The sequence below is a fragment of the Phyllobates terribilis genome, unplaced genomic scaffold (assembly GCF_046119375.1).
Source record: "Phyllobates terribilis strain yellow unplaced genomic scaffold, ASM4611937v1 Scaffold_35__1_contigs__length_13245226, whole genome shotgun sequence".
NCBI classification, from domain to species: Eukaryota; Metazoa; Chordata; class Amphibia; order Anura; family Dendrobatidae; genus Phyllobates; species Phyllobates terribilis.
The window spans coordinates 9,683,067-9,707,730 of record NW_027362795.1 but is presented as its reverse complement, the minus strand read 5'-3'; the positions used below and the strand labels follow the sequence as shown (position 1 = coordinate 9,707,730).

At 41.3% G+C, this 24,664-nt stretch overlaps 1 protein-coding gene across 4 annotated transcripts; it reads left to right on the top strand.

Annotated features, from left to right (window-relative positions):
* Nucleotides 1-1,409: 1,409 nt before the first annotated feature.
* Nucleotides 1,410-24,425, top strand: LOC141182636 (uncharacterized). Of its 4 annotated transcripts, none has more exons than XM_073660797.1 (13): nucleotides 1,410-1,502; nucleotides 6,749-6,830; nucleotides 6,960-7,139; nucleotides 7,214-7,337; nucleotides 7,421-7,518; nucleotides 7,717-7,807; nucleotides 12,683-12,831; nucleotides 14,148-14,231; nucleotides 14,361-14,540; nucleotides 14,624-14,747; nucleotides 14,831-14,928; nucleotides 15,127-15,217; nucleotides 18,438-24,425. In XM_073660797.1, the coding sequence occupies exons 1-13, from the start codon at nucleotides 1,477-1,479 to the stop codon at nucleotides 19,919-19,921; spliced, it is 2,811 nt and encodes a 936-aa protein (XP_073516898.1). In that variant the 5' UTR covers nucleotides 1,410-1,476; the 3' UTR covers nucleotides 19,922-24,425. The 4 variants fall into 4 exon arrangements, with proteins under 4 accessions (XP_073516898.1, XP_073516901.1, XP_073516897.1 ...); XM_073660800.1 differs by having other exon boundaries at nucleotides 1,451-1,674; nucleotides 7,259-7,337; XM_073660796.1 differs by having other exon boundaries at nucleotides 1,451-1,674.
* Nucleotides 24,426-24,664: the final 239 nt, after the last annotated feature.

The following is a 24,664-nucleotide window of genomic DNA, read 5'->3' as shown; positions in this document are numbered from 1 at the left end:
TTGCATACCTCAGCCGACTCTGTTTGTGGCGTGCTTGCAGAATCGGCTTCTTTCGCATCACTCTCCCATACAGCTTCTCCTTGTGCAAAGTGCGTTGTATAGTTGACCGATGCACAGTGACACAATCTGCAGCAAGTTGATGCTGCAGCTCTCTGGAGGTGGTCTGAGGATTGTCCTTGACTGATCTCACCATTCTTCTTCTCTGCCTTGCTGAAGTTTTTCTTGGCCTGCAACTTCTGGCCTTAACAAGAACTGTCCCTGTGTTCTTCCATTTCCTTACTATGTTCCTCACAGTGGAAACTGACAGGTTAAATCTCTGAGACAGCTTTTTGTATCCTTCCCCTGAACAACTATGTTGAATAATCTTTGTTTTCAGATCATTTGACAGTTGTTTTGAGGAGCCCATGATGCCACTCTTCAGAATAGATTCAAACAGGAGAACAACTTGCAAGTGGCCACTTTAAGTAGCTTTTCTCATGATTGCATACACCTGGCTATGAAGTTCAAAGCTCAATGAGGTTACAAAACCAAAAAAGTGCTTTAGTAAGTCAGTAAAAAGTAGCTAGGAGTATTTAAAACAAAAAAATGATAAGAGTGCCCATACTTATGCACCTGTCAAATTTTGTTTGAATGCAGATTGCACACTTTCTGTTAGTACAATAAACCTCATTTCAAGGCAGAAACATTACTGTGTCCAACAGTTCTTACATATATCAAACTGAAATAGCTGTTGCAAAAACACCAATTTTTATAAAACATTAAGCTTAAGATTAATAGGGGTGCCCAAACTTTTTCATATAACTGTAAATAGATGATATAGATAATAGAGAGATGATAAATAGATGATAGATTATAGATAGATATATGGATAGATATATGATAGATAATAGATGATAAATAGATAGATAATAGATGATAAATAATAGATAGATAATTGATAGATAATAGATAAATGATTACTAGATAGATAGATGATAGATAGATAATAGATAGATAATAGATAGATAATAGATAGATGATAGATAATAGATGATAGATAATAAATAGATGATAGATAATAGATAGATAGATGATAGATAATACATAGATGATAGATAGATAATAGATAGATGATAGATAGATAATAGATAGATGATAGATAGATAATAGATGATTAATAGATGATAGATAGATAGATAATAGATAAGGGACTCCGGTGTCTTCCTCATGGACTGGTGACACCTAAGATGTCTGACAGCAGCTCGCTGGTAACATCATTATTTATCTTCGTCAGACATTAAAGGCTTCAGAACTCCAGGATCATCTTGTTTCCCCCTGAGAACAATCTGTAATTATCTGAAAACTGGGGGGACACAGACCCCACCCATAATCCAGCACAGCAGAGTCCTGCACCCACTGAGCCCCTGATCATGTGACCCCTGACTCCTCCCCTCCTGTGACCTCATCACAGGTCCTGTGCGCACGGAACAGCCATATATGTGGTGGCGACTCTGCAGGTGGAGGTATGTGGAGATTCCCCATTACTCTCTATCGGGATATTCCTCTCCCTTCTATATCGCCTCCATGCTCCACAGCGCTGTACACACATTATTATCACCGTTGAGCTTGAGGAAGCGAGAGGAGAAGGAGGAGGATATGGCTGATGGACACTCCGGGACTCTGGACAGCAGAGAGGTGACGTCTGAGCCAGAGAGGTAGATCTGGGTGTCATCAGCGTACAGATGGTGCTGAAAGCCATGGGGATTTATGAGCTGTCCCAAGCCAAGGGTACAGATGGAGAAGAGTAGGGGTCCTAGGACAGAGCCTTGTGGGACTCCAACAGAGAGGGGATGGGGTGAGGAGGTAGTGTGGGAGTGGGAGACGCTGAATGTGCGGCTGGAAAGGTATGAGTCGATCCAGGATGGGGCGAGGTCTTTTGACACCAAAAGAAGAGAGGATATGCAGTAGGAAGCAGTGGTCAACTGTGTCGCAGGCAGAGGACAGGTCTAGAAGGAGGAGTATGGAGAATTGTCTGTTAGCTTTGGCTGTAAGCAGATCATTAGTAATTTTGGTCAGGGCAGTTTCAGTGGAATGGTGGGGGCTGAAGCCGGATTGTAGGCTGTTGAAGAGCAAGTTAGATGAGAGATGGGGAGAAAGTTTAGCGTGAACATGTTGCAGCGATATGGGGTGATAGCTTGACATAGCGGTCGGGTCGAGGGATGGCTTTTTGAGGGCAGGCGTGATTGTGGCATGTTAGAAAGCAGAAAGGAAGGTACCAGAAGTTATTGATAGGTTGAAGAGGTGGGTTAGGGATGGGACAAGTGGGATAGTGAGGTTGGGGAGGATGTGGGATGGAATGGGGTCGAGTGCACAAGTGGTGAGGTGTGATTTGGAGAGGAGGAAAGTAAGCTGTCCTTCAATGATGTTGGAGAGGGAGGTAATAGGAAAAGGGAATTGGTCTGGTACACAAAGGGGTTGTGGTGGGGGGAAAATAAAGACTTGCCTTAATTGGTAGATCTTTTTTTTTGAAGTGTGTGGCAAAATCCTCAGCATGATGTGGCCATCTCATCATTATTCCTGTCTGTCCTCAGGCTAAGGCTCATTACAACTTTGAACATCACAATGTGCCCTGGACCAACAGCAGAGAGTAGTATCATTGAAGAGGTTTCCCCTTTCAGTGTTCTGTACACAATCTACGAGCCTGTGTAACAAATACTATAATCAGCATTACTCACCTTCCCCTGCTCCAGTGCCGGCTCTCTGCTGCTGCTCGGGTCTTCTTTATAGGTTGCAGTGGTGATGTCATGTCTTTAGCGTGTGTGACAACCGCAGCCAATCACTGAGCTCAACGGTTCATACTGAATAAATTGGCATCAGTTCTGAGATCAGTGGTTGACTGCAGCGGTCTAATGCGCTACAGGTATGATGTCACCGGGGCTGAAAATGTAGTATCTAACAATTTTTTCGTGTCGCCATTTTCTGAGACCTGTAACTATTTTCATTCTTCCATCGATGGCCCGGTTTCAATGATTATTTCTTGTTTTCTTTGTTTTTGCTGATACAATTTTGGAGGAAATATGACATTTTAATAGCTTTTTATTACATTTTTATGTGGAATTGAAGTGATCAAAAAACATTATTCCTAGTGTTTCAATTTATACGACATGGGAAAAAATATTTCAAAATGTTATTAATTCAGGCAGTTCAGTACATGGCAATACCGAATAATTTTTTCAATGTATTACATTTTGCTATTTACTTTGGGGGGAGGGGAATGATATAAACATTTATTGTTTGTGTGTTTTTTAATATTTTGTCTTTTTCATATATATATTTTTCATTACTCTCCTTAGTTGTCCTGCCCATTTGTCCCCACTTCCACATAGTGCTATAACCATCTATAGTGCCCTATAAAGTAATAGCCCCCCTCTCATTGCCATATGCAGTAATGATCCTCATCTTTGTTAGCCCCCATAGTTTTAGTGCCCCACACCACTGATAGGGTCATTCTTCTCTTTTGCTGTAATCTACAGGATATGGTTGTAATCATTTATTTTTTGTAACACCTGAGCATGCACTACACACTGCTAGGTGCCACCATACCAGTGTTTCTTTTTGTATTACCATAAAAAAAACAGTGCACCCCTAATACACATTAACATAACTGAGAGATTTAAACTTGCTTATAACATATCATAATCACAATGGAGACAAGCTTCAGATTATTGCCCAACTATTTTCACTTTTTGGCTTTGTCAAGGTGAGATGTGGAATCCACGATCTATGGATTGAGGGATGATTCCTGAACATTGCACCCATAGCTTGTAGCAGTTGAGAATAAAAAATAGTTTTCTTGATCACTTTGAAACATACACTGTGTGCGCATTTATTAGGCCAGTGAAAATTTTGACCATATGATCATTTTTCTGCAAATTTTACAAATGCAAGCTATATAAACATTTGTTATTGGATGAAGTACTGTATTTTTCGGACTATAAGACACACCTTTTTTCCTCCAAAATTTTGGAGATAAGTCGGAGGTGCGTCTTAAAGTTCGATATACATAAATACTGTAGCTGTGAGGGAAGCGACAGTGACAGTGGCGAAGTAGTGGGGCACAGGAGGCAGCAGCCGCCTGCTGCAGCCTACACTGTGGCCGCTACTAAAGAAAATGAATATTCACTGCTCCCCACGCCCAGTGAATATCCCATGGGTGTGGTGAATATTATTGGACTTTGATAGCGGGCATGTTGACAGCTGAGCACAGCAGGAGCCGTGCTACGGCTACAGCGTGCGCGCTATTAGGGAGAATGAAGGTCACTGCTCCCCACGCACGCAGTCCCAGCGTGGGGAGCAGTGACTTTTCCGGCACAGAGCGGAATACAGCGCTGGAAGAGAGAGGAGGTGAGTATGATTGTTTATTTTTTTCTGTGCAGCGTGATGGAGATCAGGGGGTGCCAAGCATACCAGGATGAGGGGGCCATACATACAGGGATGAAGTGGGCCATGCATGCAAGGATAAAGGGGGCCATGCACACAGGGATGAGGCATAAGGGGGGCCATGCATACAGGGATGAGGCATGAGAGGGGCCATACATACAGAGATGAAGAGGTCCATACATACAGGGATGAAGGCGGCCGTACACACAGGGATGAAGAGTGCCATACATACCAGGAAGAGGAATGAAGGTACCATACATACGAAGAAGAGGGATGAAGGTGCCATACATGCCAGGATGGGTGTGAGGGGGGCCATACATACCAGAATGAAGGGTGCCATACATACCAGGAAGAGGGGTCCATACATATCAGGATGGGGATGAGGGCCACATATAACAGAGAAAAGGGGGCCATATATACCAGGATGGGGCATATTAACAGAATTGGGGGACAATAACAGTGTCAGCAGTAGACCCCCTCCCCCTTAACAGGGCATCATGACCACATTTTTGGCTTAAATTTTTTTTTCTATTTTCCTCCTCTAAAACCTAGGTGCATCTTATGGTCTGGTGCGTCTTATAGTCCAAAAAATAAAGTAGATCAGGTGATGTGTATTTGTGTAATGAGGGGTGTGTGGCCTATGGATATTGACACCCTTTATCAGGGGGGGGGGAATTATTGGACAGCTTCTTGTCCTCAGACAAAATGGGCCAAAAAGAGTTTTAACTGACTCTAAAAAAGTCAAAAATGGTTAAAAGTCTTACAGAGGGATGCAGCACTCCTTAAATTGCTCAGATATTGGGGAGTGACCACAGAAGCTTCAAAAGTCTACAGGGTTGAAAAAAAATATACAGAATAACATTAACTGCAAAAGATTTCAGAAGACTCAAACGTGAAGCGACCAGGAAGATATTATCCTCCAGTGCTGTCGTATTCCAGAATTGCAGCCTCCCTGGAGGCCCAGAAGAACTAGGTGTTCAGTGCTCAGAGACAAGGCCGAGGCTGAATATCAATCTCCACCAACAAGACACAAGTGCAAACATCAAGACTTAACCAAAAGAAAGCTGAAGACAGATTTTTTTTAAAGGTTTTATGGACTGATGAGAGTGACTCTCGATGGAGCAGACGGATGGGCTCGTGGCTGAATCATTAATGGGCACAGACCTATACTTCAACTCAGACGCCAGCGAGATGGAGTTGGGCAATGCTATGGGCTGGTATTATTACAGATGAGCTAGTTGGACTTTTTTTAATTGAATATGGACTCAAAATCAAATCCCAAACCTACTGCAAGTTTTTAGATGACGCTTTCTTTAAACAGAGGTACAGAAAAAATCTGCATCTTTAAAAAAAAACAGCAGGATTGTTCTGCGGGAGAATGCTCAATCGCAGCATCGAAGTCTTCACTGCTCAGTACCCGGAAAGGCCTTAAAGATGAAAGAGTAATGACATGACCTTTTCCTCACTGGATCTAAACCTTCCGGAGAACTTTTGAGCTTTTCTTAAACTCGAGATTTATGGTGAAGGAGAACAGTCCCCTCTTTGCTAAGTGTCGGGGGCTGTGCCTGGTGCTGCCCACAAAGATGATCGTCAACAGATTAAGAAACTAATGGATTCTATGGATGGATGGCTTATCACTGGTGTTGATAAGAATGGTGGCTATATTGGTCACTGATAAATTTTTGTTAAATGTCAGAAATGTATTTTTGGACATTGAGATGTTTGGTTCTTATTCTCAATATACCAGATGAAAATAAACAGTTAAGATGGAAAATTTACATTTTTCATATAGTTGCATAATAATTCTGGACACAGAGATATTCTCCTAAAACAACACCTCACTTTTACTTTCTTAAATATTCAGGTTTCAGGTTTATTACTCTTTGGATTGACCAACAGCATTGGAGATGTTAAATAATAAATGTAATCATCAAAAATACAAATTGTCTAATGTGCACACAGTGTAGAGTAGATGGTGGAGATAGAAGACGTCTTCTTTCCAGAACTTATCATGGAGTGGTGAGATGTATATAAATAAACCATTAACATATTTTATTGGCTGTACAAAGACTGCTGTTTCTTTATATTGTTAAATTACCTGAATTATTTTATAACTTCCATAATCCCAACTGATAGCACATAGGTATCTCTGTATGACCTCAAGATGTATGAAGTGCTCTACCACATTATTGCTTTATACCGGCATCACAATGCTATTCATGTTTTTTATTACACAGAATTTTATATATTTTACACCAACTCATCTTCAATCCACTCAGATTCCCACAGTATGAGATACTAATAGTTTATCTATATAATTTTCCTATAGAAGAATGGATAGAGACAGAAAGAAGATAGTGGAGAGGATATTACACCTCACCCTAGAGATCCTCTTCCGGCTTACTGGAGAGGTGAGAGATTCTGATGACGTCACATTACATCATTCTTATCTATGGGAATAACAGATGGACAGAACTGGAGAGGTGAGGACTCTGGAAATGTCTGGAGTGAGATTTATTAATGTGTCTCTACATAACCAGGATTACATAGTAGTGAAGAAGACCTCTAGTGAGCGCTGTCAGGACCATATGTCTGAGGGATGGAGAAGACCCCTGAGCCCAATCACAGGACCTCCATCTCACCCCCTGATACATGAGGACATCAATGACCAGAAGATCCTAGAACTCACCTGCAAGATGATTGAGCTGCTGACTGGAGAGGTGACACTGCTGGGACATTATACAATAACGTTATGGAGGGATCGGGGGGATGACGGTATCATTGTATGTGTCAGGTTCCTATAAGGTGTCAGGATGTCACTGTCTATTTCTCCATGGAGGAGTGGGAGTATTTAGAAGGACACAAAGATCTGTACAAGGACGTCATGATGGAGGTTCCCCAGCCCCTCACATCTCCAGGTAATAGACAGGACTAAATACACACGGCCTATAATTATCTGTATGTAAAGAATGAATTCAGTCCCTGTATGTGTTTCCTCCAGATCTATCCAGTAAGAGGACAACACCAGAGAGATGTCCCCGTCCTCTTCTTCCACAGGACTGTAAACAAGAAGATCCCAATGTTCCTCAGGATCATCAGGTAGATGGAGAGAAGGTGTCATGAGATCTCCCCTATGATGTGTAGACGGCTGTGAAGGTCTTGTGTTCAGTCTTGTTTTATCCACCAGTATTATGTGTTTTATACTTGTGTAATGAGAATGGTGGAGATGGCAGGATTAGAGCCGATCATAGATGTGATTTCTCCATCTGTCTGTGACTTTTATAATATTTGTTTCAGGGTGAAGATCTGACCCATATTGATACTACAGAGACATATGTGAGGGGTGATGATCGGTGTAAAGAGGAGATTCCTACATATGACTACCCAGGTGAGTATTAACCACTAAATGCAGAGAAGTCACAGATTCTTCTCAGTCACCGGCTGTGGCGGCTTTATCGCTGGTGTAGTCCGGTCGTATCACAATTGTGTGATCACAATTTCACCTCTAGATCACAACATTTTCCTCCATCCAAAAATGTTCACATTACTTTGTGTAATTGTGAAAGCCCTTTTCTATAGAACTTACAACCTGGAGGATCCACCTACCCCCTGGGATTAGGAGACGTAACCTGCCCAGATCTGTAAACTATAAAGTCAAATGACAGTGTACGTAGAATGTGCTGACAAGTGAGAAAATCACTTGAAGAATAATATTATGATGGGTCTGTAAGAGAAAGCGGAGGGTAATGATGCTGTTGGCTTCCTAGAACCCTGATATCTTATTGGATGAATCTACCTTCTCTCCCTTCTGTTCTGCTGAATGTGCTCATATGGTCCCTACAAGACCAGGTCCAGTCTTTCTGGCCAAACTTCACATTTATGATCTACAACATTAAATGTGTAGTGAGGCCAAGTGTGAATTTCTGTACAATAACAACAGAGTTTCCCTTTATCCTGAGTTTACAATTTCTTTTCAAACCAACTAACTTCAAACAGGATTGTGATAAACTATACAGAAAACATTACACCTGTGCCATGATATATCTCTAAGCTGTGCGTGGCTGATGGCTATAATATACATTTATTCATCTGCAGGAGATGTGTTGGCTCGAGCCCTGGTTTCATGGATTCACTCCACGTCATAAATTCCATTATGTTTTCAATCCTAAAGAATTCAGATTACCGCACAATCTCTCCTGAAATGGGGGCGCTAATACTTTCTCTACTCTTCTGCCCAGGACTCATAGTAGCTCCAATGCTCCATCATAAATGAGTGCAACTCCGGTTTAGGTTTGAAGTTCTCTCCCCTGATACATACATTGTTGTTGAGGATGTAACATATCTTTTATTCTGTATTTTTTTCCAGGTTCATTCTGTATAATACCTTTATTGTGATGGGATCGGCCTGACTCACTTATTTGACTCTGTAACTCTCTGGTAGTCTTTAAAAGGTCTCCATTACCTCTTCCCAATGCCCAAGGTCTAAATTTAAGGCACCTCATCTCTGCACTATTTATAAAAAGTTCTCTTTCAATGTCTAATATTTCATCTTGAAACTCATCTCACAGAAAATATTGGCCTTTATCATTGTTTAGACCTCAGAGAGGTTTCACCACTAGTTACTAATTTTTTACTGATGAAGACTTTTTGAAGAGTTTGATCATTTCAGTAGATGTGTTCTTGTCTATAGTCACAGTTTTTGACTACAGTAGTTAGTGCCCAAAATACTCTGATTTAACCCCTTCCTGCAGCCAGTTTTGTGTTCCTAATTAGGCCCCATTTTTTAAATCTGACGTGTGTCACTTTATGTGGTGATAACTTTGTAATTCTTCACAAAGGATAATAGGAAACAAATGGACCTTACAAATTATTTTCTAACGTCTCTTGAATCCTACAATCCCCTATATACGGTTGTATACTACTGTCTGGGCACATGGCAGGTTAAGAAGGGAAGGAGCGCCATTTAGCTATTTGAATCCAGATCTTGCTAGAGTAGTTTGCAGACACAATATATTGGGGGCGCTGTTCATGGTCACCTGGAAGATCAAAAGATGGTCACCACGAACAGGCTTGGCGCTATATACTCCAGATCCCAGGGATTGCCTTTCTCATCACCCTTTAACGTCAAGACGAACAGACAGGTAACCAGGTCATAAGCAGGAGGGCAGAGAAAGTACAAAATCAGAAGACACAAGAGTAGTCAGTAAACGGGCCGAGGTCACAACAGGAAGCAAATACACAAGCCGGGAGCTGAGTACAGAGGACTGAACCAGAGGAGGACAAGGCTGTATCTGGCAGCTTCCGGCAATATGCTTCCAGCTTTAGTAGGGTGTGGTGCTCTCCCAAGTGGCTGAAGCAGGAAGCAGATTACTCCAGCTGGACAGCACACACACCCATACTGCCAGACTGGATGGTACTACTGGTCCCAGCAACCCTAATCTTAGTGACTGGACAGAACCTGCGTCGCCCAGAGCTTCTGGTTCTGACGTCTCCTCCATCACCAGCGCCGCCTGCAGGATGAATAAGGCGGCTCCTGGTGACAGAAGCAGACGTCGCAGGAGCAGATCCCAGAGGAGATGGGACCCACCATTTGCGGAAGCCCTAATATAACAAAATGGTAGAAAACCAGAGCAGTAGAAATCCCCATAAAGTGACACTATTTTGGAAATTATAACCCTCAGTGAATTAATCTATAGGAGTAGTGACTATTTTGACTCCACAGTCACTTTCCAGAAATTAGCACGCAGTGGATGTTGGAGAGTGAAAATTGCAAATATGCCATTTTATTACCCAACATATAGTGCCCTTGATTGTGCTTCAGGAGACACACACCGTAAATTAAGTGGGTTCTTCTCACTATAGTAATGCCAAATACATGGATGCTAAATGTGGTTTGGGCGCACTGCAAGGCTCAGAAACGAGGGGGCGATCTGACTTTGGGAGAGCGGATATTGCTGGATTGGTTTATGGAAGTGACGCGCCCCCTGGGCCGTGGGGTACTAGGTAGCCGTCCTGGTCGATGCTGGGGGAGGTCACAGTGGCGGTGACCCGGTCCGTGACTCAGGGCGGTCAATTAAAGGGGAAAAGTAAAAGGGGAATAAAGTTTTTAGAGATAATGTTCGTGACGCCACCTGTGGTATGCGGCTATATGGCCCGCCACTGCGGTGCAGATCCTCTGGAGCTGATGGTGATGCAGCAGAGTTGGTTCAGCTCTCCACAGGCAGAGATTAGCTCCAGGGCAGTAGATGGGTATTTTATGAGGTAGATGTTTGTTGGTGCAGTGTAGTGCAGGGCTGGTGATGGCGCAGTAATTATTCAAGGACACAGTGGGGTGCAGTCTTCAGATTTTACTCACAGTTGTTAAGTTCCTCAGGTTGCACTTTCCAGATTATAACCGCCCACATCGTCCTGTGTCCTCCGGGGTAGTGATCCAGCAAACTCTCAGGTATTTCAGGAGCACTTGCACGGGACCCCGTTCTATGTACCTTTCCCAGTTGTCTCACTGAGCTGGTTCTCACTATCCTGTCCTGCGCCTCACAATCAGTGTCCCAAGCCAGTAGCCTCGGGTCTTGTCGGGTGACGTGCAGTCCCCTGGACCCTATGCGGCCACCTTTTCGGCGATGTAATTGTGGTTGTTGGCTGCAGCACCTTGAAAATGCAGCAGCCTCCGGTTATCTAGCTGAGCCTGGTTGTTCTCCACTAGTTTAGGGGCCCGTCCCCTCTCTGCTGCCTGATCCCTCCACGTCCATATAGATTCAGGCGCCCGGGTGGCTTCCGCACTCGCTGTGCCCCTGGGATCCCCTCACTTCCTCTTGGAGCCCTCCTCACCGCTCCTCTATTCTCTTCAGTCTCTCCTCTTGGGCCTCTCAGACTGGGCCCTGCTCCTTTCTCCACTCCTCTGAGCCGAGCTCCTGCTCCCAACTCTCTCTCCTCCGAATTGGACTGACTGAACTCCTAGATGGTTCCCCTTCTTCTTATACTCCTTCTGTCGGTGCTCCCTTGATCTACTTCCTTTTCCCATACCCACTACATGGTTCCACCCTCTAGCTAGGGACCAGGGACTGTGCTCTCCCTTAGGAGCAATCTCGCCCTTCCCTACTGAAGTGGAGTGTATTGGATGCGAGTGTGTGGGTCCCGGGTAGTACTCCCTCCTTACCTGAGAGTGGGGTACCACACCACTGGGTGAGATGCAGTACCTCTGTGGCAACTGAACCTGCAGGGGCGCCACAGAAGCCATGTTGATTCTCAAGACCCTTTGAGAATCTAATAATGTGGAATTTTTATTGGTATCATTTTTGCCTACTGTAAGAGGGCCGCCGGACATGTCCTTGAGGGAAGATATGTGTCGCTGAAGTTGGCAGCTTCAGTGATGTGAAACCGGGAAAGCATGCTCCAGCACACATAGTGCTGATAGTTTTAATAGGGCGTATCAGGGCTGTTTTTTTCGAGCAGTCATAAGAGATGGGGGGCGATTGGCTGCTCACATATCTCCACCCCAGGGCGTGTGTATAAAATGGAGACCAAGTGTCTCATTCAGTGTCTGTGGCTGGAGGTGTGGAGACCTCCAGTGTTTGAGGGTAAAAAGACACTGACCGTGAGCGGGTGAACCCGCCATATTGGATGGACTGTTTCCTTTCCGTTTTGTTACACTGTGCCGGACAAGGTTTTCTTTTGCTTACTTCTGGAAGTGCGGTTTATGCAGCATAATAAACCTGCCTTGGACATTTTTAAAGAGACAGTGTCCTGTGTCTACCTCTAACGTGGCTAAGTGAGTACCGAACCCTACACTACATAACATTGTTTGATGGCTTCTTATTCCATATTTTGGAGGCAGAATGAACAGTTGGACACCACGCTCTACTGGTTCCTCCTATGTAGTTTTCTATTAGACTGTGAACGGTCATTCTGTCAATAACTTCCCAGTTCTACAGACATTTTAAGTACAATTAACACAAGAATCCCATAGACAAATAAATAAAGATTGCATACCACTTCTAAATCAATCTAAGAACAAACACATCCCTGGGCTACATGCTAATCCAGGAAAATGAAGAAATATATGCTCAAGTTTAAATATTCCTCTATTTTTTAGATTTGTGTCTAATAAAATTGATTTTTAAACTTGAGCATATATCTCTTCATTTCCCCGGATTAGCATGTAGCCCAGGGATGTGTGTGTTTAGACATTTTAAGTAGAAATGTTCAAAAATTTAAATTTCAAGGATATTTTATTCAAAATTAATAATTGTTTTTTTCTTGGCAGATGACTGTACCAGGAGATCAGAGGGACTGGAGAGTTTTAAATCTGATGATCTTGAGATCCCACAGGATACAATTGAAGTGAATATCATTACTCCAGATATACCATCATCCCTTCACAGCAAAGATCTGTCATCTGATCCTTTGAAACAGGTCCTGTCTTCTGATTCATTACCGACTACTAAGGAAAATCAAAATAAAATAAGCATTAATAAACGAACTGCTCCTAAAGCAAAGAAATCATTTTCACGTTCAGAAAATGGAAATAGTTTTACCCTCAAAGTCTATTCTTAAACATCAAAAAATACACACAGCGGACAATAGATTTTTTTGTTCCAAATGTGGAAAATATTTTAACCAGAAATCAGTTTTTGTTGATCACCAGAGAACCCACACAGGGGAGAAGCCTTTTTCATGTTCAGAATGTGGGAAATGTTTTAACCAGAAAGCGCATCTTGATATCCACCAGAGAATTCACACAGGGGAAAAGCCTTTTTCATGTTCAGAATGTGGGAAATGTTCTAACCAGAAATCAGCTTTGGTTAACCACCAGAGAACCAACATAGGGGAGAAGCCCTTTTCCTGTTCAGAATGTGGGAAATGTTTTAATCGTAAAATGATTCTTGAAAGTCACAAGAGAACTCACACAGGGGAGAAGCCCTTTTCCTGTTCAGAATGTGGGAAATATTTTAATCGTAAAATGATTCTTGATGGTCACTAGAGAACCCACACAGGGGAGAAGCCCTTTTCCTGTTCAGAATGTGGGAAATGTTTTAATCATAGAATGATTCTTGAACGTCACAAGAGAACCCACACAGGGATGAAGCCCTTTTCCTGTTCAGAATGTGGGAAAGGTTTTACAAGGAAATCAGGTTTGATTAAGCACCAGAGAACCCACACAGGGGAGAAGCCCTTTTCCTGTTCAGAACGTGGGAAATGTTTTAATCGTAAAATGATTCTTGATAGTCACGAGAACCCACACAGGGGAGAAGCCCTTTTCCTGTTCAGAATGTAGGAAATGTTTTAATCATAGAATGATTCTTGAAAGTCACATGAGAACCCACACAGGGGAGAAGCCCTTTTCATGCTCACAATGTGGGAAATATTTTAATCGTAAAATGATTCTTGATAGTCACAAGAGAACCCACACAGGGGAGGAGCCCTTTTCCTGTTCAGAATGTGGGAAAGGTTTTAATCGTAAAATGATTCTTGATAGTCACAAGAGAACTCACACAGGGGAGAAGCCTTATTCCTATTCTTTTTTTTTTTTTTTTTAATCCAATAAATTTTTATCGAGATTTTTTCATTAGTTTTTTTTTTTTAGAAAACAAGAAACCAGTTCATACAATAATAAAGTAACATACCATAGGGATGACATACATTCATCTCTCCTGTATATCCTTTCAGCTTGCCCATTACCATCTGATACAATATGAGATACTAATAATTTATCTATATAATTTTCCTAGAGAAGAATGGATAGAGACAGAAAGAAGATGGCGGAAAGGATATTACACCTCACCCTAGAAATCCTCTTCAGGCTTACTGGAGAGGTGAGAGATTCTGATGACATCACATTACATCATTCTTATCTATGGGAATAACAGATGGACAGAACTGGAGAGGTGAGGACTCTGGAAATCTCTGTAGTGAGATTTATTAACGTGTCTCTCCATAACCAGGATTACACAGTAGTGAAGAAGACCTCTAGTGAGCGCTGTCAGGACCCTATGTCTGAGGGATGGGGAAGACCCCTGAGCTCAATCACAGGGCCTCCACCACACCCCCTGATACATGAGGACATCAATGACCAGAAGATCCTAGATCTCACCTACAAGATGATTGAGCTGCTGACTGGAGAGGTGACACTGCTGGGAATGCTGGGACATTATACAGTAATGCTATGAAGGGATCGGGGGGATGACGGTATCATTGTATGTGTCAGGTTCCTATAAGGTGTCAGGATGTCACTGTCTATTTCTCCATGGAGGAGTGGGAGTATTTAGAAGGACACAAAGATCTGTACAGGGACTTCATGATGGAGGTTCCCCAGCCCCTCACATCACCAGGTAATAGACAGGACTGAATACACACGGCCTATAATTATCTGTATGTAAAGAATGAATTCAGTCCCTGTATGTGTTTCCTCCAGATCTATCCAGTAAGAGGACAACACCAGAGAGATGTCCCCGTCCTCTTCTTCCACAGGACTGTAAACAAGAAGAGCCCAATGTTCCTCAGGATCATCAGGTAGATGGAGAGAAGGTGTCATGAGATCTCCCCTATGATGTGTAGACGGCTGTGATGGTCTTGTGTTCAGTCTTGTTTTATCCACCAGTATTATATGTTTTATACTTGTGTAATGAGGACGGTGGAGATGGCAGGATAAGAGCTGATCATAGATGTGACTTCTCCATCTGTCTGTGACTTCTACAATATTTGTTTCAGGGTGAAGATCTGACCCATATTGATACTACAGAGGCATATGTGAGGGGTGATGAGTGGTGTAAAGAGGAGATTCCTACATATGACTACCCAGGTGAGTAGTGACCACTAAATGCAGAGAAGTCACAGATTCTTCCCAGTCACCGGCTGTGGCTGCTTTATCAGTGGTGTAGTCCGGTTGTATCATAATTGTGTGATCACCATTTTACCTCTAGACCACAACATTTTCCTCCATCCAAAAATGTTCACATTAATTTGTGTGATTGTGAAAGACCTTTTCTGTAGAACTTACAACCTGGAGGATCCACCTACCCCCTGGGATTAGATGATCCTGACCGTTACCTACCCAGATCTGTAAACTACAAAACCAAATGACAACGTACGTAGAATGTGCTGACAAGTGAGAAACTCAGTTGAAGAGAAAGCGGAGGGTAATGATGCTGTTGGCTTCCTAGATCCCTGATATCTTATTGGATGAATCTACCTTCTCTCTCTTCTGTGCTGCTGAATGTGTTCATATGGTCCCTACAAGACCAGGTCCAGTCTCCCTGACCTAACTTAACTTTTATGATTGAAAATATTAAATGTGCAGTGAGGTCAAGTGTGAATTTCTGTACAATAACAACAGAGTTTCCCTTTATCCTGACTTTTCTATTTCTTTTCAAACCAAGTAACTTCAAACAGGATTGTGATAAACTATACAGAAAACATTACTCCTGTGCCATGATATATCTCTAAGCTGTGCGTGGCTGATGGCTGTAATATACATTTATTCACGCCTGCAGGAGATGTGTTGGCTCCAGCCCTGGTTTCATGGATTCACTCAACGTCATAAATTCCATTATTTTTCAATCCTAAGGAATTCAGATTACTGCACAATCTCTCCTGAAATGGGGGCATTAATACTTTCTCTATTCTTCTGCTCAGGAGTCATAGTAGCTCCAATGGTCCACCATAAATGAATGCCACTCCGGTTTAGATCTGAAGTTCTCTCCCCTGATACATATGTTGTTGTTGGGGATGTAACATATCTTTTATTCTGTATTTTTTTACAGGTTCATTTTGTATGATACCTTTATTGTGGTGGGATCGGCCTGACTCACTTATGTGACTCTGTAACTCCCTGGTAGTCTTTAAAAGAAGGTCTCCATTACGTCTTCCCAATGCCCAAGGTCTAAATTTAAGACACCTCATCTCTTCACTATTATAAAAAGTTCTCCTTCAATGTCTAATATTTCTTCTTGAAAGTCATCTGACAGAAAATATTGTCCCTTATGATAGTTTAGATTGTCAAGAGCCACCGAGCCACATACTCTAATTACCCCAGAGAGGTTTCCCCACTAGTTACTCATTTATTACTGATGAAGACAATACTCTGATTTAACCTCTTCCCGCAGCCAGTATTGTGTTCCTAATTATGCCCCATTTTTGAAATCTGACGTGTGTCACTTTATGTGGTGATAACCTTGGAATTCTTCACAAAGGATAATAGGAAACAAATGGACCTTACAAATTATTTTCCAGCTTCTCTTGAGTCCGACAATCCCCTATATACGGTTGTACACTACTGTCTGGGCACATGGCAGGTTAAGAAGGGAAGGAGCAACATTTAGATATTTGAATGCAGATCTTGCTGGAATAGTTTGCGGACACAATGTATTGGGGGCGCTGTTCATGGTCACCTGGCAGCTCAAAAGATGGCTACCACGAACAAGCTTGGCGCTATATACTCCATTTTCTAGATCCCAGGGATCGTCTTGCTCATCACTTATTTAACCCCACTACATGGATTTGGACTTGCACAGAGACCCCTAGGCTTGGGCCACTGTGTTACCTGCTGTTCTGTGGTGAGAGATGGCAAGAAGAATAGTCAGGTAGTTGGGTCAGAACCATGGAGGTCAGAGAAAATACAAAATCAGAAGACACAAGAGTAGTCAGTAAACGGGCCGAGGTCACAACAGATACAAAAACACACCAGTCGGGAGCTGAGCACAGAGGACTGAACCAGAGGAGAACAAGGCTGTATCTGGCAGCTTCTGGCAATATGCTTCCAGCTTTAGTAGGGTGTGGTGCTTTCCAAATGGCTGAAGCAGGGAGCAGATTACTCCAGCTGGACAGCACACACACCCATACTGCCAGACTGGATGGTACTACAGGTCACAGGCATCCAAATCCTAATGGTTGGATAGAGCCTGCCCCGCCCAGAGCTTCTGGCTCATATGTCTCCTCCATCACCAGCACCCCCTGCAGGATGAATAATGCGGCTCCTGGTGACAGAAGCCGACGTCGCAGGAGCAGATCCCAGAGGAGATGGGATGCACCATTTACAGAAGCCCTAATATGACAAAATGTCAGAAAACCAGGGCAGTAGAAATCCCCATAAAGTGACTTCATTTTGGAAATTATAACCCTCAGTGAATGAATCTATAGGAGTTTTGATTATTTTGACTCAATAAGCACTTTCTGAAAATTAGCACGCAGTGGATGTTGGAGAGTAAAAATTGCACATTGGCCATTTTTTACCAAACACATAGTGCCCAGATTGTGCTCCAGGAGACACACACCGTAAATTACGTGGGTTCTTCTCACTATAGTAATGCCAAATACATGGATGCCAAATGTTGTTTGGGCGCAGAAGCGAGTGGGGGATTTGACTTCGAAAGAGCGGATTTTGCTGGATTGGTTTATGGAAGCCATGTTGATTCTAAAGAGCCTTTGAGAATCTAATAATGTGGAATCCTCTGTTTGACTTGAGTGGGGACTTGTTTTTTGTGAGATGAGTAGAAGTTTTTATTGGTATTATTTTTGCCTACATAACATTTTTTGATGGCTTCTTATTCCATATTTTGGAGGCAGAATGAACAGTTGGACACCACGCTCTACTGGTTCATCCTATGAGGTTTTCTATTAGACTGTGAACTGTCATTCTGTCAATAACTTCCCATTTCTACAGACATTTTAAGTACAATTAACACAAGAATCCCACTGAAAAATACCACTTCTAAATCAATCTAAACAAACACATCCCTGGGCTACATGCTAATCCAGGGAAATGAAGAGATATATGCGCAAGTTTAAAAATCAATTTTATTAGACACAAATCTAAAAAATAGAGGAATATTTAAAATCCTCTATTTTTTAGATTTGTGTCTAATAAAATAGATTTTTAAACTTGCGCATATATCTCTTCATTTCCCTGGATTAGCATGTAGCCCAGGGATCTGATTGTTTAGACATTTTAAGTAGAAATGTTAAAAAATATAAATTTCAAGGATATTTTATTAAAAATTAATAATTGTTTTTTTTCTTGGCAGATGACTGTACCGGGAGATCAGAGGGACAAGAGATTTTTAAATTGGATGATCTTGAGATCCCACAGGATACAATTGAAGTGAATGCCATTACTTCTTCTATGAAACAGGTCCTATCTTCTGATTCATTACCGACTACTAAGGAAAATCAAAATAAAATAAGCATTAAAAAACAAACTGCTCCTAAAGCAAAGAAGTCATTTTCACATTCAGAAAATGGAAATAGTTTTACTCTCGAAAAGTCTATTCTTAAACATCAAAAAATACACAAAGCGGACAATAGATTTTTTTGTTCCAAATATGGAAAATGTTTTAACCAGAAATCAGTTTTTGTTAATCACCAGAGAAGTCACACAGGGGAGAAGCCTTATTCATGTTCAGAATGTGGGAAATGTTTTAACCGGAAATCAGATCTTGTTCGTCACCAGAGAACTCACACAGGGGAGAAGCCTTTTTCATGTTCAGAATGTGGGAAATGTTTTAACCGGAAAGCGCATCTTGATAGCCACCAAAAAGTACACACAGGGGAGAAGCCTTTTTCATGTTCAGAATGTGGGAAATGTTGTAACCAGAAATCAGATCTTGTTCGTCACCAGAAAACTCACACAGGGGAGAAGCCTTTTTTATGTTCAGAATGTGGGAAATGTTTTAACCAGAAAATACATCTTAATAAACACCAGAGAACCCACACAGGGGAGAAGCCTTTTTCCTGTTCAGAATGTGGGAAATGTTTTTACCAGAAAACAAATCTTGTTAATCACCAGAGAACTCACACAGGGGAGAAGCCTTTTTCATGTTCAGAATGTGGGAAATGTTGTAATCAGAAATCAGATCTTGTTCGTCACCAGAGAACTCACACAGGGGAGAAGCCTTTTTCATGTTCAGAATGTGGGAAATGTTTTAACCGGAAAGCGCATCTTGATAGCCACCAAAAAATACACACTGGGGAGAAGCCTTTTTCATGTTCAGAATGTGGGAAATGTTGTAACCAGAAATCAGATCTTGTTCGTCACCAGAAAACTCACACAGGGGAGAAGCCTTTTTTATGTTCAGAATGTGGGAAATGTTTTAGCCAGAAAATACATCTTAATAAACACCAGAGAACCCACACAGGGGAGAAGCCTTTTTCCTGTTCAGAATGTGGGAAATGTTTTAACCGGAAAGCGCATCTTGATAGCCACCAAAAAATACACACAGGGGAGAAGCCTTTTTCATGTTCAGAATGTGGGAAATGTTTTAACCGGAAAGCGCATCTTGATAGCCACCAAAAAATACACACAGGGGAGAAGCCTTTTTCATGTTCAGAATGTGGGAAATTTTATAACCAGAAATCAGATCTTGTTCGTCACCAGAGAACTCACACAGGGGAGAAGCCTTTTTCCTGTTCAGAATGTGGGAAATGTTTTAACCGGAAAGCGCATCTTGATAGCCACAAAAAAATACACACAGGGGAGAAGCCTTTTTCTTGTTCAGAATGTGGGAAATGATTTAACCAGAAATCAAATCTTGTTAATCACCAAAGAACTCACACAGGGGAGAAGCCTTTTTCTTGTTCAGAATGTGGGAAATGATTTAACCAGAAATCAAATCTTGTTAATCACCAAAGAACTCACACAGGGGAGAAGCCTTTTTCATGTTTAGAATGTGGGAAATGTTTTAATCGTAAAATGATTCTTGATAGTCACGAGAACCCACACAGGGGAGAAGCCTTTTTCGTGATCTTTTTTTTTTAAATCCAATTCACTTCTGAGATTTTTTTCACTAGTTTTTTTTTTTGACAAAGCAATAAACCAGTACATACAATAATCAAATAACATACCATAGGGATGACATACATGCATCTCTCCTATATATCCTTTCAGCTTGCCGATTACCGTCTGATAACTTGCAGTTACTATATCTTACAATTAACATTCCACATTCTTGAAATCTCTTTTATAACCATAATATTGTAATAAACATTATAATCCTATACACATATAGGTGTGCTATATTACCCATACCACATGTTAAGGAATTCCAATACACATTACAATGAAACATTAGACCTCACCAATACCCCCCTTCTCCCATAAGTCATTGTCTCTCCAACAATAACCCCTTGATGGCATTCCAGGTGTATCCGACCATAAGCCCCATATTTTCTCAAATGTATTCATTCAGTTTTGTTTTTTATATACCCCTTTTTCTAATCTGATAATATTATTTATCCTATTTTTGAGTTCACTCATTTCTGGAGGTGAGGGGTTAATCCATTTGGATGCAATATGTTTCCTAGCTTGAAATAAAATATGTGAAATCCTAATGAAATTGGGTCAAATTCCATATCATCCTCTAATATACCTAATAGGCATTTTTTGGGTCTGGTTGAATATCTATTTTATACACCCTCTTTATAATAGACAGAACTCCTTTCCAGTATTTACCTATCTCCCGGCATTCCCATAGCGTATGTAATAGGCCCGCAGCATCCATGTTACATCCTGGACATTCAGCAGCAGTCCGGTATCCTATGTTACATAGGAATCTAGGCGTCTTATATTTCCTGTGTATTAATATGATCTGGGAAAATCTCTGCGCCTCATTTACAGATAATTGGGGTACCAGTTCTAATACCGCTCTCCATTGATCCTCAGTAGTGATGAGTGAGTATGTTCTATTAACCCTTTCGCCGAGTATGCTCGGGCCGAGCTCCGAGTATTTACAGCTGCTCGGTGATATGGTTGAATCGCTCCCGTGTGCATGATTATGGTAATCTGCACCACACATCGATTTTCTTTTTATACTTTTCCAGAAGAAGATATAGATTCAGTGCAATGTAATCCGGAGATCTTTTTGTTATACTTATACTCGGTATTAGAATTTCTCAACCGTTTGTGTTCGTGCATGTTCTAATATGCTCGAATTAGGGATATCATCAAATGGTAGAATAACCAACTTATCCCAATTAATGGACAGTCCTGACCATTCACCAAACTCTCCAATAATGTTCAGAATAGGATCAATAGACGTCTGGATATCACCTACAGTAGAAACCAGAAGTTTCCATACACTATATAAAAAGACACATCAGTGTGTTTCTCTCAATATCTGACATGAAATCAGATTAAGCCTTTCCCGATTCAGGTTAATTAGGATTACCATAATTTATAATATTTGCCAAATGCCAGAATAATGAGAGAGAGAATGTTATAAGGAATTTTTATAACTTACTGCAAAGTCAAAAGTTTATATACATTTCATTAGTATTTGGTGCCATTGCCCTTAAACTGAATGACTTGGGTCAAACGTTTGGGATATCCTTCCACAAGCTTCTCACAATAGTTGGTGGGAATTTGGGCCCATTCCTCCTGACAAAACTGCTGTAACTGATCCAGGTGTGTAGGTCGCCTTGCTCGCAGCCTTTTCAGCTCTGCCCATAAATTTTCAATAGGATTGAGATCAGGGCTTTGTGATGGCCACTCCAAATCATTGACTTTGTTATCCTTAAGCCACTTTGTTACCATTTTGGCAGTATGCTTTTGGTCATTGTCCATTTGGAAGACCCATTTCCGCCCAAACTTTATCTTCCTGGCTGGTGTCTTCAGATGTTGCTTCAGTATTGCCACATAATCTTCTTTTCTCATTATGCCATCTATTTTGTGAAGTGCACCAGTTCCTCCTGCAGCAAAACAAACCCACAACTTGATGCTGCCACCCCCGTGTTTCACAGTTGGGATGGTGTTCTTAGGCATCCAAGCTTCTCCCTTTTTCTTCCAAACGCAACAATGGTTATTATGCCCAAAAAGTTCAATTTTAATTTCATCAGACCACAGGACATGTCCCCAAAAATTAAGGTGTGTGTTCCTGTGTGCATTTGCAAACATTAATCTGCCTTCTTTATGTTTCTTTTGGAATAATGGCTTCTTCCTGGCAGAGTGGCCTTTCAGCCCATCTTGATACAGTACTCGTTTCATGGTGGATATTGACACAATCTTACCAGCTTCCGCCATCATCCGCTGCTGTTATACAGCTGTGACACATGAAGGGATTGCCTAACAAACAGGCAATCACTGCATATGTCACAGCTGTGTAACAGCCGCGACACATGCAGACGCGGCTGTTTCAACTGAAATGCCAAGCACGCTGAAACTACTCGGCGAGTACCCAAGTGCGCTCGTTTAAAGGGTTAAACAAGCATGCTCGCTCATCGCAAATGTCAGATATTGAGAAAAGTATGCATATGTGTCTTTTTATATAGTGTATGTAAACTTCTGGTTTCAACTGTGTATATATATATATATATATATATCAGTAAATCGTCAGCATAGAGTGAAACTTGTTCATCTAAGTTACCATATTTACAGCCTACAATATCCGGACTAGCACTCAACATACAGGCCAAAGGTTCAATGGCCATCGCGAGAAGGAGGGGAGACAGGGGGCATCCCTGCCGCGTGCCCCTCCCCAACATGATTGAAGCATATAAGAGACCGTTATTTCTTATTTTAGTCTGAGGTCCAGAGTACAAAACCTGTATGTATGATAGGAATTTGGGACCCACCCCAAACCTTTTCAGAACCTCCCACAGGTATTTCCATTCTACGCCATCAAATGCTTTAGCCGCTTTGCGAGAAAGAAAGAATAGCTTTGTGTCCCATTATTACATCTGATTTATGAATATTCAAAAAGAGCCTTATAATAAATTCATTGCTGTTTGGCATAAAGCCTGATTGATCCTGATGAATAATCTCTGCAATAATGTGAAATAATCTAATTGTCAGGCCTTTGCAATAATTTTAGTGTCTACCGATAGAAGAGAAATGGGACGATATGACTCGGATGCAGCGAGTCTTTCCCTGGTTTTAAAAGGACCACCACAATTGCCTCATTCGTAGATTTTGGCATGTGACTCGAATCTAATGCTTCATTAAAAGTATCTAATAGTTTAGGAACTAGGAGAACCTTATATTTTTAAAAAAATTCACATAGCAGTCGATCAGAGCCGGTGCCTTTTCATTAGCAAGGGACTGTAATGCATCCTCAAGATCAGACATTGTCAGTGGGTTTCCTAGGAGCTACTTTCCTCTTTAAACTTTAGGTAATTTTATATCATCTTGAAACAATCCCAAGTTCGTCCTCATTACCTCTAAATCTTGATTCATAAATATTAGAATAGTAAGTATGAAAGGCATTTAGCACATTATTGTTTCCTGATGTGGTATCTCCATTTTCCATAATCAACTGAGTGACATAAGATGGACCCTCCTGTGATTTATCTACGGTAGAGAGAAGATGCCTCACACTTTCCGCCTGTTCAAAATATTTTTGCTTTGTAAAGAACTGCTTGTTTTCCGCCTTAGAGATAAGATGATCATGAAATAATCTCTGAGCTGCCTCTTACTCCCGGCCATTACCAGCTGATGGGTTTAGGGTGTATTGCACCTCAGCCTGTTGTACCCCATTTTGGAAATTTTGTGTGAATTCTTTAGTTTTAGCTTTGTATCTAATAATATCTCTTATAAGTGTTCCTCTAGCATAGGCCTTCATGGCCTCCCATAGTATTATTATTATTTTTTTAAAACATTTTATTGGTTTGATTGTAAAGATCATTCAAAACACATCCAAACATAAACACAAGAAAAAAATCAATCCAAATGGATCTTGCCATACGTTATGACATAGACCAATCCTTCCTTTCTAATTTGTTCTTATTCTCATCCTCCTTCCTTTCCCTGATCTACATGCTATTGATTATTAATCTTTGTCTAACCATTTCACACCTTTATGCAAGTTGGTTTCTCATTATGCTCTAATATCTATTACTTTTCCCAATAGATTCTTATGTATCAAACAATATTTGCAGAATCATCTGTTGGGTCTTGTAGTTTTTCTAGGGACCCTCTCAATGTCTCGGTGTGACACCAAACAGAGTTAACAAATGACGTTACAATATGTGATTTCTTCTTTATTACAGTGTTTTTCAATAAAACTTTTCCATTTAACAAATTATTTGCTCGTGAGTTTCTTATTTTTTTCTGCTTCTATTCTTTCTAGATATAATAGATTTAATTGTGAGATGAAATCCTGTAAAGTCGGGATTGAAGGTTCCAACCAGCAGCCTAGTAACATACGCTTTGCCAATAGAACCAAAACATAGAATAATGGGGGGATCTTAAACGGAGACCTTCCTTCTTTCGTTGTGTTTTAAAGTTCCACATTTCTTTAATGCAATCTAGAATAGCCCCCAG

Bases quoted from the DNA above. Each gene is read 5' to 3' on its own strand.
- LOC141182636 (XM_073660796.1), top strand. From the start codon at position 1,643: ATGGACACTCCGGGACTCTGGACAGCAGAGAG. The intron at 7,338-7,420 runs GTAATAGACAGG...TGTTTCCTCCAG, and splicing joins CCAGCCCCTCACATCTCCAG to ATCTATCCAGTAAGAGGACA. The intron at 14,541-14,623 runs GTGACACTGCTG...TGTATGTGTCAG, and splicing joins TTGAGCTGCTGACTGGAGAG to GTTCCTATAAGGTGTCAGGA.